At 32.8% G+C, this 12,372-nt stretch overlaps 1 protein-coding gene and 1 long non-coding RNA gene across 6 annotated transcripts in view; one reads left to right on the top strand and one right to left on the bottom strand.

Moving 5' to 3' along the window:
• Positions 1-12,372, bottom strand: part of LOC127724637 (uncharacterized) — a 640,225-nt gene that overhangs the window by 595,272 nt on the left and 32,581 nt on the right. For all 5 annotated transcript variants that reach the window (XR_007992624.1, XM_052231644.1, XM_052231645.1 and 2 more), the window contains exons 5-6: positions 11,025-11,106; positions 7,543-7,621 (exon numbers count right to left, since the gene is read on the bottom strand). Coding sequence is in view for 4 of the 5 variants with exons in the window: in XM_052231644.1 (XP_052087604.1) it covers positions 7,543-7,621; positions 11,025-11,106 (161 nt within the window). In the remaining variant the exon portion in view is untranslated. The remainder of the gene's footprint in view (positions 1-7,542; positions 7,622-11,024; positions 11,107-12,372) is intronic.
• LOC127724793 (uncharacterized) overlaps positions 1-12,372 on the top strand; it is a 152,796-nt gene that overhangs the window by 115,844 nt on the left and 24,580 nt on the right. The window lies entirely within an intron of this gene.

Below are 12,372 nucleotides of genomic sequence, written 5' to 3'. Positions count from 1 at the left end.
TTTAGGGGTGGAGATCTCGACCATTTACAAGTTCTCAAAAAAGTGGTGGGGGTTGATCCCCAGGGGACTCACCCTTTATTTCATATGATTTGTTTTTTTGTCCCATACAAGAATACATATGGTTTAAGGGTGGGGATCTTGACCGTTTACAAGTCCTTAAACAGGAGGGGATGGGGGTTACCCCAGGGGACGTCCCACTAAATTTCATTTGATTTGTTTTATTGTCCCATACAAGAATTAATATGGTTTCGGGGTGGGGACCTTGACTGTTTACAGTTATCAAAAAGAAAGGGGGTGGGGGTTACCCCCATGGACTTCCCCTATATTTCATTTGATTTGTTTTATTGTCCCGTACAAGAATATATATGGTTTATGGATGTGGATCTCGACCGTTTACAAGTTCTCAAACAGGACGGGATGGGGGTGACCCCAGGGAACTCACCTTTTATTTCATTTGATTTGTTTTATTGTAACATACAAGAATATATATGGTTTCAGGGTAGGGAGCTTGCACATTTACAAGTTTTCAAAAATAAGGAGGGTAGGTGTGAACCTGAGGACTATCCTAATATTTCATTTGATTTGTTTTATTGTCCCAAACAAGAATATATATGGTTTTGGGGTGGGGATCTCGACCGTTTACAAGATAAAAGCACATTCTCAAATTGAAGTGGGGTGGGGGTAAGAATATATATGATTAACGGACACTTAATTATCTACAAAATGTCTAATAATGAACAGTAAATTTCAAACTTCATTTATACAGTCCTTCTAGTAAATTTCAAACTTTATATATACAGTCCTACAAATCTTATCAGGAAACAGAAAATTTTCAAATAAATCTATCACTCCAATTTTTATTGTGAGATAAGACATTTACCATCTGCTTAGTCATAATATGATAACAAGAGAAAAATATTTAAAAATACCACTTTTGGATATTAAAAATGGTGATAACTCAAAAAGGAGAAATACTAAAATCGTGAAAATTGAACTTGACCTTCATTAAGTTACAAGAAACAACGTATCTAAATTTGAAAAAAAATCATCACAGCGTTTTCATGTTATTGAAGAGACATTGTTTGGCAGCCGCCTGTCTGATCATCCGCCCGCCCGCCGTACATCCCCAAATCAATAACCGATATTTCCTTCGAAAATCTGGTTAAAAACTAATAAAATGCTTCGCTGGGGCGCAGCTTGATACGACCGCAGAGGTCGAACCCTGAACAGTTGGGGCAAGTATGGACACAAAATTCAAGCTTGATACAGCTATGACTTTGGATTGTCATTAAATATTTGACACAGCATAGGTTTCTGACACAGGATGAATGTGGTGTAAGAACTGGAAAAAATTTAATTTACCTATTATGGTGGAATATCCATAAACTAAATTGTTTGTTAATTTCAATATATCAAAGAATATGTAGAATTCAATGTTTGATGTAATGTAATAAAGTTGAAATTTGGACCGTTTTTGTTCAATGTGGACCAATTTGGTAACATGTATAAATAATCAAAAATCTAAATACATGGGAGCCCATTTAAATACATCATAAAGGTATTAAAATAGAAAGTGACATCATAGTCATGGCTAAAAATAAACAAAAATCCTTAATCAGCAACATTTAAAGTAATATCTAAAAATAAAATTCCTTTGTAACCATAAAAGCCCATTTAAATACATCATAAAGATATTAAAATAGAAAATGACATCATAGTCATGGCTAAACATAGCTAAAAACCCTTAATCAGCATCATTTAACAGTAATATCTAAAAATGGAAATTACATCATAAAGGTATTATAATAGAAAATGACATCATAGTCATGGCTAAAAATAAACAAAATCCTTAATCAGCATCAGCAACATTTTAAAGTAATATCTAAAAATAAAATTCCTTTGTAACCATAAAAGCCCATTTAAATACATCATAACAGATATTAAAATAGAAAATGACATCATAGTCATGGCTAAACATAGCAAAAACCTTAATCAGCATCATTTAACAGTAATATCTAAAAATAAAAATTTCTTTGCAACCATAAAAGTAAAATAGAAAATGACATCATAATCATAGCTAAAAATAAACAAAAAATTTTTTTATTGGCAAATTTTAAATGGAGTTTATTATACTAAAACAATAAATTTGCAACCATAAACATGATAAAACCCCATTTAAACACATCATAAAAGTATTAAATAATTCAACTACATCATAAGGCTATAATAAAATGCTTCGCTGGGCGCAGCTTGATACGACCGCAGAGGTCGAACCCTGAACAGTTGGGGCAAGTATGGACACAACATTCAAGCTTGATACAGCTCTGAATTTGGATTGTGATTAAATATTTGACACAGCATAGGTTTCTGACACAGAAAGAATGTGGTCTAAGAACTTGATTTTTTTTAATTTACCTATTATGGTCCAATGTCCAAAATCAAAATACATGGTTAGATTCAGCATATCAAAGAACCCCATATATTCAATTTTTGTTGAAATCAAACAAAGTTTAATTTTGGACCCCAACTTGGACAAACTTGAAAACTGGTCCCATAATCAAAAATCTAAACACATGTTTAGATTCAGCATATCAAAGTGCCCGAAGAATTCAATTTTTGTTAAAATCAAACTAAGTTTAATTTTGGACCCTTTGGACCTTAATGTAGACAAATTTAAAAAACGGGACCCAAAATTAAAAATCTAAAAACACGGTTAGATTTGGCATATCAAAGAACCCCAATAATTCAATTTTTGATGAAATCAAACAAAGTTTAATTTTGGACCCTTTTGACCTCAATATGAACCAATTTGATAGCGGGCCCACAAATAAAAAATCTAAATACATGGTAAGATTCAGCATATCAAAGAACCCCACATATTCAATTTTTGTTGAAATCAAACAAAGTTTAATTTTGGACCCCAATTTGGACCAACTTGAAAACTGGGCCAAAAATCTAAAATCTAAATACATGTTTAGATTCAGCATATCAAAGAACCCCATATATTCAATTTTTGTTGAAATCAAACAAAGTTTAATTTTGGACCCCAACTTGGACCAACTTGAAAACTGGTCCCATAATCAAAAATCTAAACACATGTTTAGATTCAGCATATCAAAGAACCCCAAAAATTCGATTTTTGTTAAAATCAAACTAAGTTTAATTTTGGACCCTTTGGACCTTAATGTAGACCAATTTAAAAAATAGGACCCAAAATTAAAAATCTAAATACACGGTTAGATTTGGCATATCAAAGAACCCCAATAATTCAATTTTGGATGAAATCAAACAAAGTTTAATTTTGGACCCTTTTGACCTCAATATGAACCAATTTGATAGCGGGCCCACAAATAAAAAATCTAAATACATGGTAAGATTCAGCATATCAAAGAACCCCATATATTCAATTTTTGTTGAAATCAAACAAAGTTTAATTTTGGACCCCAATTTGGACCAACTTGAAAACTGGGCCAAAAATCTAAAATCTAAATACATGTTTAGATTCAGCATATCAAAGAACCCCATATATTCAATTTTTGTTGAAATCAAACAAAGTTTAATTTTGGACCCCAACTTGGACCAACTTGAAAACTGGGCCCATAATCAAAAATCTAAACACATGTTTAGATTCAGCATATCAAAGAACCCTAAGAATTCAATTTTTGTTAAAATCAAACTAAGTTTAATTTTGGACCCTTTGGACCTTAATGTAGACCAATTTAAAAAACGGGACCCAAAATTAAAAATCTAAATACACGGTTAGATTCGGCATATCAAAGAACCCCAATAATTCAATTTTTGATGAAATCAAACAAAGTTTAATTTTGGACCCTTTGGACCTCAATGTGGACCAATTTAAAAACGGGGCCCAAAATCCAAAAACTTAATACACGGTTAGATTCAGCATATTAAAGAACCCCAAGAATTCAAGAATAAAACCCCATTGAAATTGATCAAGAAATAAGCAATTTATACGAAGTATCTTCTTTTGCACAATACTGTGCAATTGAATATTTCTTGCTATTGCGCAATACTGTACAATTGACAATTTCTTGCTATTGCGCAATATTGTGCTATTGGATATTTCTTGCTATTGCGCAATACTGTTAAATTGAAGATTTCTTGCTATTGCGCAATACTGTGCAATTGAAGATTTCTTGCTATTGTGCAATACTGTGCAATTGAAAATTTCTTGCTATTGCACAATACTTATTATATAATAATTTACACATCCTGTTTGGTGTGTATCTCCTACCATATCATTATTATTTGCTTTTAAATATAAATCAGAAATAACCAACTTAAGATGGAAAATTTTAAAAGAAAAAAAAAAGGAAAAAAAGAAAAAAAAAAAAAAAAAAAATCCCCCCCCCCAAATTTTTTGAACCCCCTTTTGATTCATCACCCCCAAACTCAATCCCAGCCTTCCCTTTGTGGTATGGTACCTTGCAGTACAATTTCAGAGAGATCCATACACTTGAACACAAGTTATTGTCTGGAAACTAGAAAAATGCTTATTTTTGGCCCCTTTTTGGCCCCCAATTCCTAAACGTTTCGGGCAATTACCCCCAAACTCAATTCCAGCTTTCCCTTTGTGATATGGAACATTGTAGTACAATTTCAGAAATATCCAAACACTTACACACAAGTTATTGTCATGAAACTAGAAAAATGCTTGTTTTTTGCCCCTTTTTTGGCCCCTAATTCCTAAAATTTTGAGGCAATTACCCCCAAAATCAATTACAGCCTTCCCTTTGTGATATGGAACCTTGTGGTACAATGTCAGAGAGATCCATACACTTACACACAAGTTATTGTCTGAAAGTTACAAAAATGCTTATTTTTGGCCCCTTTTTGGCCCCTAATTCCTTAACTGTTGGTACCATAACCCCCAAAATCAATCCCAACCTTCCTATCGTGGTATTGAACCTTATGGTGAAATTTCATGGAGATCCATTCACTTAAACTAAAGTTAGAGTGCGAAAACCAATGTGTCTTCGGACGACGCCGGACGACGCCAGACGACGACGACGACGACGACGACGACGACAACGACGACGACGACGACGACGACGACGCCAACGTCATACCAATATACGACCAAAAAATTTTTAATTTTTGCGGTCGTATAAAAATAGAAAATGACTTCATAGTCAAGGCTAAAGGTAAACAAAAAACCTTCATCAGCAAAATTTTATATTGGCAAATTTCCAATGAAGTTTATTACACTAAAATTGTTGGCAAATTTCCAATGCATTTATTAACAATAAAGTTATTGGCAAATTTCCAATTTACATAATTTAAAAGCAGTGTAGATGAGATATTTAAATGAATTTGAATTACCAACCTTACACTGCTTTTAAATAATGTTCTTTACTCAATTATTTGTCTATTAAAATGGAAACCCTTGTTTTTTAACCTTTTTTTTCCCCTTATTCCTTAAACATTAGAGCCATAACCACCACCCCCCCCCCCCCAAAGCCAATTATTACTTTCCAATGTAACTTAAATTTCCAATATACATAATTTTAAATTTCAATTCCTCATGATATATAACCGTATCATTATTATTTTCTTTCATATATAAATCTGAAACAACCATCTTTAAATGGAAAATTTTAAAGAAAAAAAAATGAAAAAAAAAAATCCTACCTCCCACACATTTTTTCAACCCCCTTTTGATTCATCATCCCCCACCTCAATCAAAACCTTCAATTTGTGGTATGGTACATTGCAATACAATTTCACAGAGATCCATACACTTGAACACAAGTTTTTGTTGCAAACTAAAAAAATCCTTATTTTTGACCAATATTTGGCCCCTTATTCATAAATGTTTGAGCAATTAACCCCAAAACTCAATTCCTACTTTCTCTTCGTGATAAAAAATAACTAACTTAAAATGTAAATTTTAAACAAAAAAAAAAGGAAAAAAAAAAATTACCCCTTTTTTGACCCCCGCCCCCCTTATGATTCATCACCCCCACCCCCCTTTCCCCCCAAACCAAGCTCAATAACAGCCTTGCCTTTGTGGTATGGTACCTTGTAATACAATTTTAGAGAGATCCATACACTTGAACACAAGTTATTGTCTAGAAACTAAAAAATGCTTATTTTAAACCCCTTTTTAGGCCCCTTATTACTAAACGTTTTGGGCAATTACCACAACACTCAATTCCAGCTTTCCCTTTGTGAAATGGAACCTTGTAGTAAAATTTCAGAAAGATCCATACACTTACACACAAGTTATTGTCATGAAACTAGAAAAATGCTTGTTTTTTGCCCCCTTTTGGCCCCTTATTCCTAAAATTTTGAGGCAATTAACCCCAAAATCAATCCAGCATTGACCCTTTGTGATATGGAATCTGGTGGTACAATGTCAAAGAGATCCATATGCTAACACACAAGTTATGTCTGGAAGTTACAAAAATGCTTATTTTCAGCCCCTTTTTGGCCCCTAATTCCTTAACTATTGGTACCATAACCCCCAAAATCAATCCCCACCTTCCTATTGTGGTATTGAACCTTATGGTGAAATTTCATAGAGATCCATTCACTTAAACTAAAGTTAGAGTGCGAAAACCATTGTGTATTCGGACGACGACGCCGGACGACGACGACGACGACGCCAACGTCATACCAATATACGACCTCAAAATTTTTTTGCGGTCGTATAAAAAGTACACACATCAATGAACAGCACGAACCCCTAAAAACTGGGGATGAACTAAGGTGTTCTGGAAGGATGAGCAGTTCCTGCTTCTTGCAAGACACAGCCGTGTTGCTAGTTATAAGTCATTTCCGGTGAACGTGAAAAGTCATCTATGACAATTCAATGGAGATCATTTAAGGTAGTTGAAATAATTATTCAATTATTCAGTTTAAGATCTGATGTCCTCAGAAAGTAACAGTAATACAAGAAGTCATAAATATGCTGCAATTAAAAGTGGGCATTACCTGTCCTGGTGAACAGGGAAAAAAATACACTTCAGCAGTTGATAAATTAAAGAAATGTCAAAGTACAAGTGGTAAATCAAGTTTCATACCATCTTGTTTTGATCAATATTGTCAGAACCTATGATTTTATGTTTAAAAAAAAAAAATAATAATCGCTCGCTCACCTTTACTTTTCAAGCTTCTCTTTTGCTCTACAATTTGCAAATTTTTGAGGCGAAGCAAGACAGACAAGGGTAAAACTTCATGCCCCCTTGACTACGGCAGGGGCATAAAAAAGATGAAAATGCAAATTCACATAGGTTTTCAATGTAAACTTTGAACTCCACTGTCAGTGATGTAGCCAGCTCTAGATCTGCATCTAATGCATTGATCTGATCCACAGAAGGTCTGGGAGCTGGCCTCTCCTTGCAGATGCTAGGATAAAGAGCAAAGAGAAATATTGACATCTTTTTCCTAACAGCCCCTCTGTTGTGTCACTAGTTTCATAGGTGTCTAATTGCAGGGTCTAGACATACCAACCTCTTACATTTTACAAGAGATTGAGACTTATAAAGATAACAAAATCACAACAAGTAGAAAACTTACCATCTGTTTTCTGCTTCCTAAATTTGACTGCACATACATTAATCATATTCATACCATACAAATTATAGTCAATGAACATCTGTAATAAAAAAAAAATTAAACAAGAATGTGTACATAGTACACGGAATCACCTCTCGCACTATCATTTTCTATGTTCAGTGGACCATGAAATTGTGGTAAAAACTCTAATTTGGCATTAAAATTAGAAAGATCATATCACAGGGAACATGTGTACTAAGTTTCAAGTTGATTGGACTTCAACTTCATCAAAAACTACCTTGAACAAAACCTTTAACCAAAAACTTTAACCTGAAGCGGGACAGACGGACGGACGGACGGACGAACGAAAGGGAAGGACGGACAAATGAACGAACGAACGAACCCACAAATCGAAAAACATAATGCCCCTAGGTGGGGCATAAAAACACCATATAACTATAATATAAACTGATCAATGCATTTTAAATACATGTAACATATGCCAAATAAACCTAATATGTAGATTATAATCCCCTTTGAAAACAAATTTCAAAGTTTATATTGTATATTCTTTTTTTTTTTTTCTGAATCAACTTTGCTAATCAATTCTTAGTCCATTTTTTGCTATAATTCTTTGGTTTGCCATTTTAGGATTTAAAGGATAAATATCCGTTTTGCAAGGATTAAAAATCATAGTATACATCAAATAATGTTTTTGAATTACAAGCCTTTTTCTTTTTAAGATTTTCCATATCTTTGATAAGGACGTTTACCATGCTGACAAGGACGCAACCAAAAATCTAAATAAAAGAACAGAGTTCCAATGTCCTCCAAAGAGTAATAACTAAAAATAACACTTTTATTTTTGTTCTTTAAAACAATTTATAAATATCTTAGAGAAATGAAGGCTTCAGATCAAATGCCATGCGATTTCTGTAATCACGGTTATAATTATTTTTTCCAAGGGGCATAACTTGTTAAGAATATTTGATCTGCACATATTTCGATAGCGTTATATTTTCAGTATTTTCATGGAAAAACCTGTTTTCCATCATCTAGTAGCAGTCCAAAATGCTTATAAATGATTCTAGAACACTTCACATGTGTTAAAAGTAACCAAAATCATAAGAAAAACAATTGTAAATGTTCTGTTTGACATTAACCTGATTTTGGAGTAGAACATGTAAATCGAAAACAAATACGGAGAGAGTGTGCAGAAAATTCATACTTAATGGATATCACTAAAGAATATGACGTTGAAACTAAAACATTCCTCTTTTAGTGAAATACTGTCAGATATATTCATCCCATTAATATTTGAAGGACCTTCAGATAAAACAAAACACATGCAGAAGGTATGAAACACCAACACAGAATGAATAACCGAATAAGTTTTGTAGTTTATACATCCTCTGCTGTACTAAGTGGGAATGTGGTGGCTATACTTAGTAAAAAATCGTCAGAAACAATCCACAACTATCTTTTAAATATAACATTTGCTTGCATTTATTAAAAATTAATGTTCACTTAAAATATTTTGTATTGAAAAAAAAAAAAAGCAGCGTAAATGCCGACTTATTTCCGATTCTTATCTTAAAAAATAGGACTTTTCTATTTAATAAAGTTACAATTCTTAATTTACCCGTAAAAAAATCATTCTTCCTCAAAGTAGATATCATTTACATCGGTGTATTTTCCGACTTGTGTGCGGTTCAAATCTAAAATACATGTAAAAGGTCAATCTATCTTTTTAAATATTGTTTATACAACTTCCTTTATTTTCCACAATTAAATCATTCTTATTTTATTTAAAAGAAAACTCTGCTTCTAAATTAGAAAGATCAAAATTAAACGTCTAAAAAAACAAATGCAAAATCCAATTGTCCCACATCTACATCAAGTTATTTTAAGCTCTCGTCGCTATTTTAGGTCTGTCAAAGGTCATGATCCCAATGGTCACGTTGTACGTAAATATACTTTCCAAAAATTGACGTCAGGCCAAGAAAAAATATGTGTGTTTCCGGTTGCCTGACCGACCTCATTTTCAGCCATGATCGGAAACATTTTATTGTCGACGAATAGTTTTTTTTTTTCAACTTTTTTTCCAGAAACAGTTTTTATTTAGAATAACCTTTGATTCGCATCATTTAAATGTTTGATTTCAATGAAAATTTTAAATACAGTAAACGTTTGTATGATATAGATTGAAGCTAAACAAACGGCATAGCTACTCAGCCTACTGCCATAGCCTTCAGTCAAAGTGTGTTCACACAGGAAAGAGAAAAAAATGCCCATTTTCAAATTCTACCACCTTTATTGTTATACTCAATCAGTATCTGACTTTGGATTAAAGAACAATGAATTTACTAGCTGTGACCAGAAAAATCCTAGTCCAAATAATTATGACGTCTTGAAAGGCTATTTTATTTTTTTGCTTGGACCTTTGACACCTTACTGCGATGGCATCAAAGCAAAAAAATAAAATAGCCTTTCAAGACTTCATAATTATTTGGATTAGAAAAATCCATGATAAAATCTCCAACATTGACGGTTGGGGAAGTTGTACAGCTTTTTAATGTGAGGGACTTTAAATTCAAGTGTACTGTTCCAGAATCTGACGCTCTTGAAATCTTATCAAACTGTGTAAAGGATGCCGCAGAGAAAGCAACCAAACAAGCAGTGAACGCTTTTCAACTGTTGATGGCTGGGGGTAGATGCCTCCCACCATTAAAATCAAAAACTTCCTAGCATTTAAACTATAGGAGTTATCTTGAATAACTATAAACCCATAATGGGACAAACGGACAGAAGGACTGACGGACAGGGGTAAAACAATATGCCGCCAACTTTCAGTTGCAAGGGCATAAAAATTATGAAAATTTTTAATTTGAAATGAGATACACTGAAAGAAAGTTTATATAAAAACATTTGCTGCTGAGGAATAAACTTATTCTTTCATTTCTATCATTTTAATACACCTTTCAAAGTAATGGGTCTTAGTATAATGAATGATGCATATAACATGAAAAGCTATAAATTTAATCAAGGAATACAAATTAATGAACAATGCAGAGACCAAAATTTATAACAAACAACGGTGAACCAAACCATCGATAAGGTTAATATATTGAGCCAATTGGATAAACCTACTTCATAGCATAAGGTTCAATTCAAGTACAAATGTACAATTACCGGATCACCAAATTTTCTCTGGGACCATCAGATTTGTAGTCTTGGTGGTCTGAATAATTCTGTTGTTTTTTTATGTTCTATTTTTATCCATGGTGGCCATGTTGGTTCAGATTGGCAGGAACAACAGACGAAACCCAAGTGATTAGCTAAAAATACAACTTAAACAACCACTGATAAAGTTCTTGACTTGGGACAGGAGCATGACATGTGGCAGAGTTAAATTAATTTCTTGATCCCCTTTCAATACACCTACATTAAAGGCATGAGCAGAATGGCCAGCACTATTTTAAATCTAATTTTTAAATATTCACCTGTAGTATATATGGTATATGTGCTTCATGTGGCTGAAAAGCTTTATTCATCACAGCTCCTCCTAGTAGCAAATCAGCAGCCCTAAAATTAAAGATATTGATTCCAAAGAAGTTAGATCGATGATAAATGAAATATCACATATGGTACATAATTGTACATTATATTACATTTAAATTTAAAGTTAATAATAATTATAGTTGCCAGAGTCTTTTGATCTACAGATCAGGTTATGTACACTCTGATTTTGGTTTCTGATAAGTTATTGTTATTAACAATTCCATGTAAGATAAACAACTGAATGCCTGTATGGCCTTCACTTAAAATAAATTTAATTGTAGCACGAATGTTACAAGAAAAAGTATAGGTTCTTTATCTGATAACTTGAATTACGGTGGGATGGTTCTGGGAAACAGTTATCGTCCTTTGATTTTCAGTGTCTACAAATACATGTGTAGTCCCTCGTGTGGACAGTGTATAACTTGAAATTTTGTTCATACACTTGCCAAATTTATCTATCTTTATTTTATGCATAAAAGAGTAAGAAATTACATGTAAATAAAATAGGTCATGAATCTTTAGGTAAGGTAGTGATTTAGTCCAGTTTGAAATAGGTCAAAAATAAGTATGTCTGAAGCTGTCAAACTGAATATCTCTTAACATAAAATTATCCATATTTTAATTAGAGCAGATAGACTTTTCTATAATTTTGATATAATTTGTCCCAAAAGTAGCATAATACACTGTCAAAATCTGTTTAAGACAGAGCTTTCTTAATTTGCGTTTAATGTCTAAAAGAAATGCACTTCAAAATAACTGTGCTCTTTTGCCTATAATTATATATATAAATAGATGGATTCAGTAAATGATGATTCTGTTCTTTGGCAACTTCCCTGAATGGTTTGATGGTATCAACTGGTAAAACCGAAGAAAGTAAAGGAATTACATCTGTATTTAATAGAAATTCAGTAAAAGTTCCAATTTTGGCATTATATGGGCAAAATAAGCCGACCAAAATAAGCATTTCTGACCCATTTCCATTTGTATGCAGATGATACTCTCTGAATTTCTAATTGACAGGATTTTATGTTTTGATATTTGTGATTTTTTAAAAGTCTAAATAAATCAACTGTTAACAATGAGATATGTCTCGCCTTTTTGTTATGTTGATAGTAAAATGCAAATGTTGATACATTCATGTGACGCACAGTTCATAATTCTATTATGCTGTATTTGTGTACTGTCGTAAATTAATTTTAGGTGTTCGTTGTTATTCTGTGGTTTACATGTCGAAATGTACTATTATATTATTTATTTATGTATTTCTCTGTCCAGAGTGTTCTTGCATTT

This window comes from Mytilus californianus, unplaced genomic scaffold (genome assembly GCF_021869535.1).
Source record: "Mytilus californianus isolate M0D057914Y unplaced genomic scaffold, xbMytCali1.0.p SCAF_14, whole genome shotgun sequence".
NCBI lineage: Eukaryota > Metazoa > Mollusca > Bivalvia > Mytilida > Mytilidae > Mytilus > Mytilus californianus.
The sequence above is the reverse complement of the archived record's forward strand: the minus strand, read 5'-3'. Positions and strand labels throughout refer to the sequence as shown.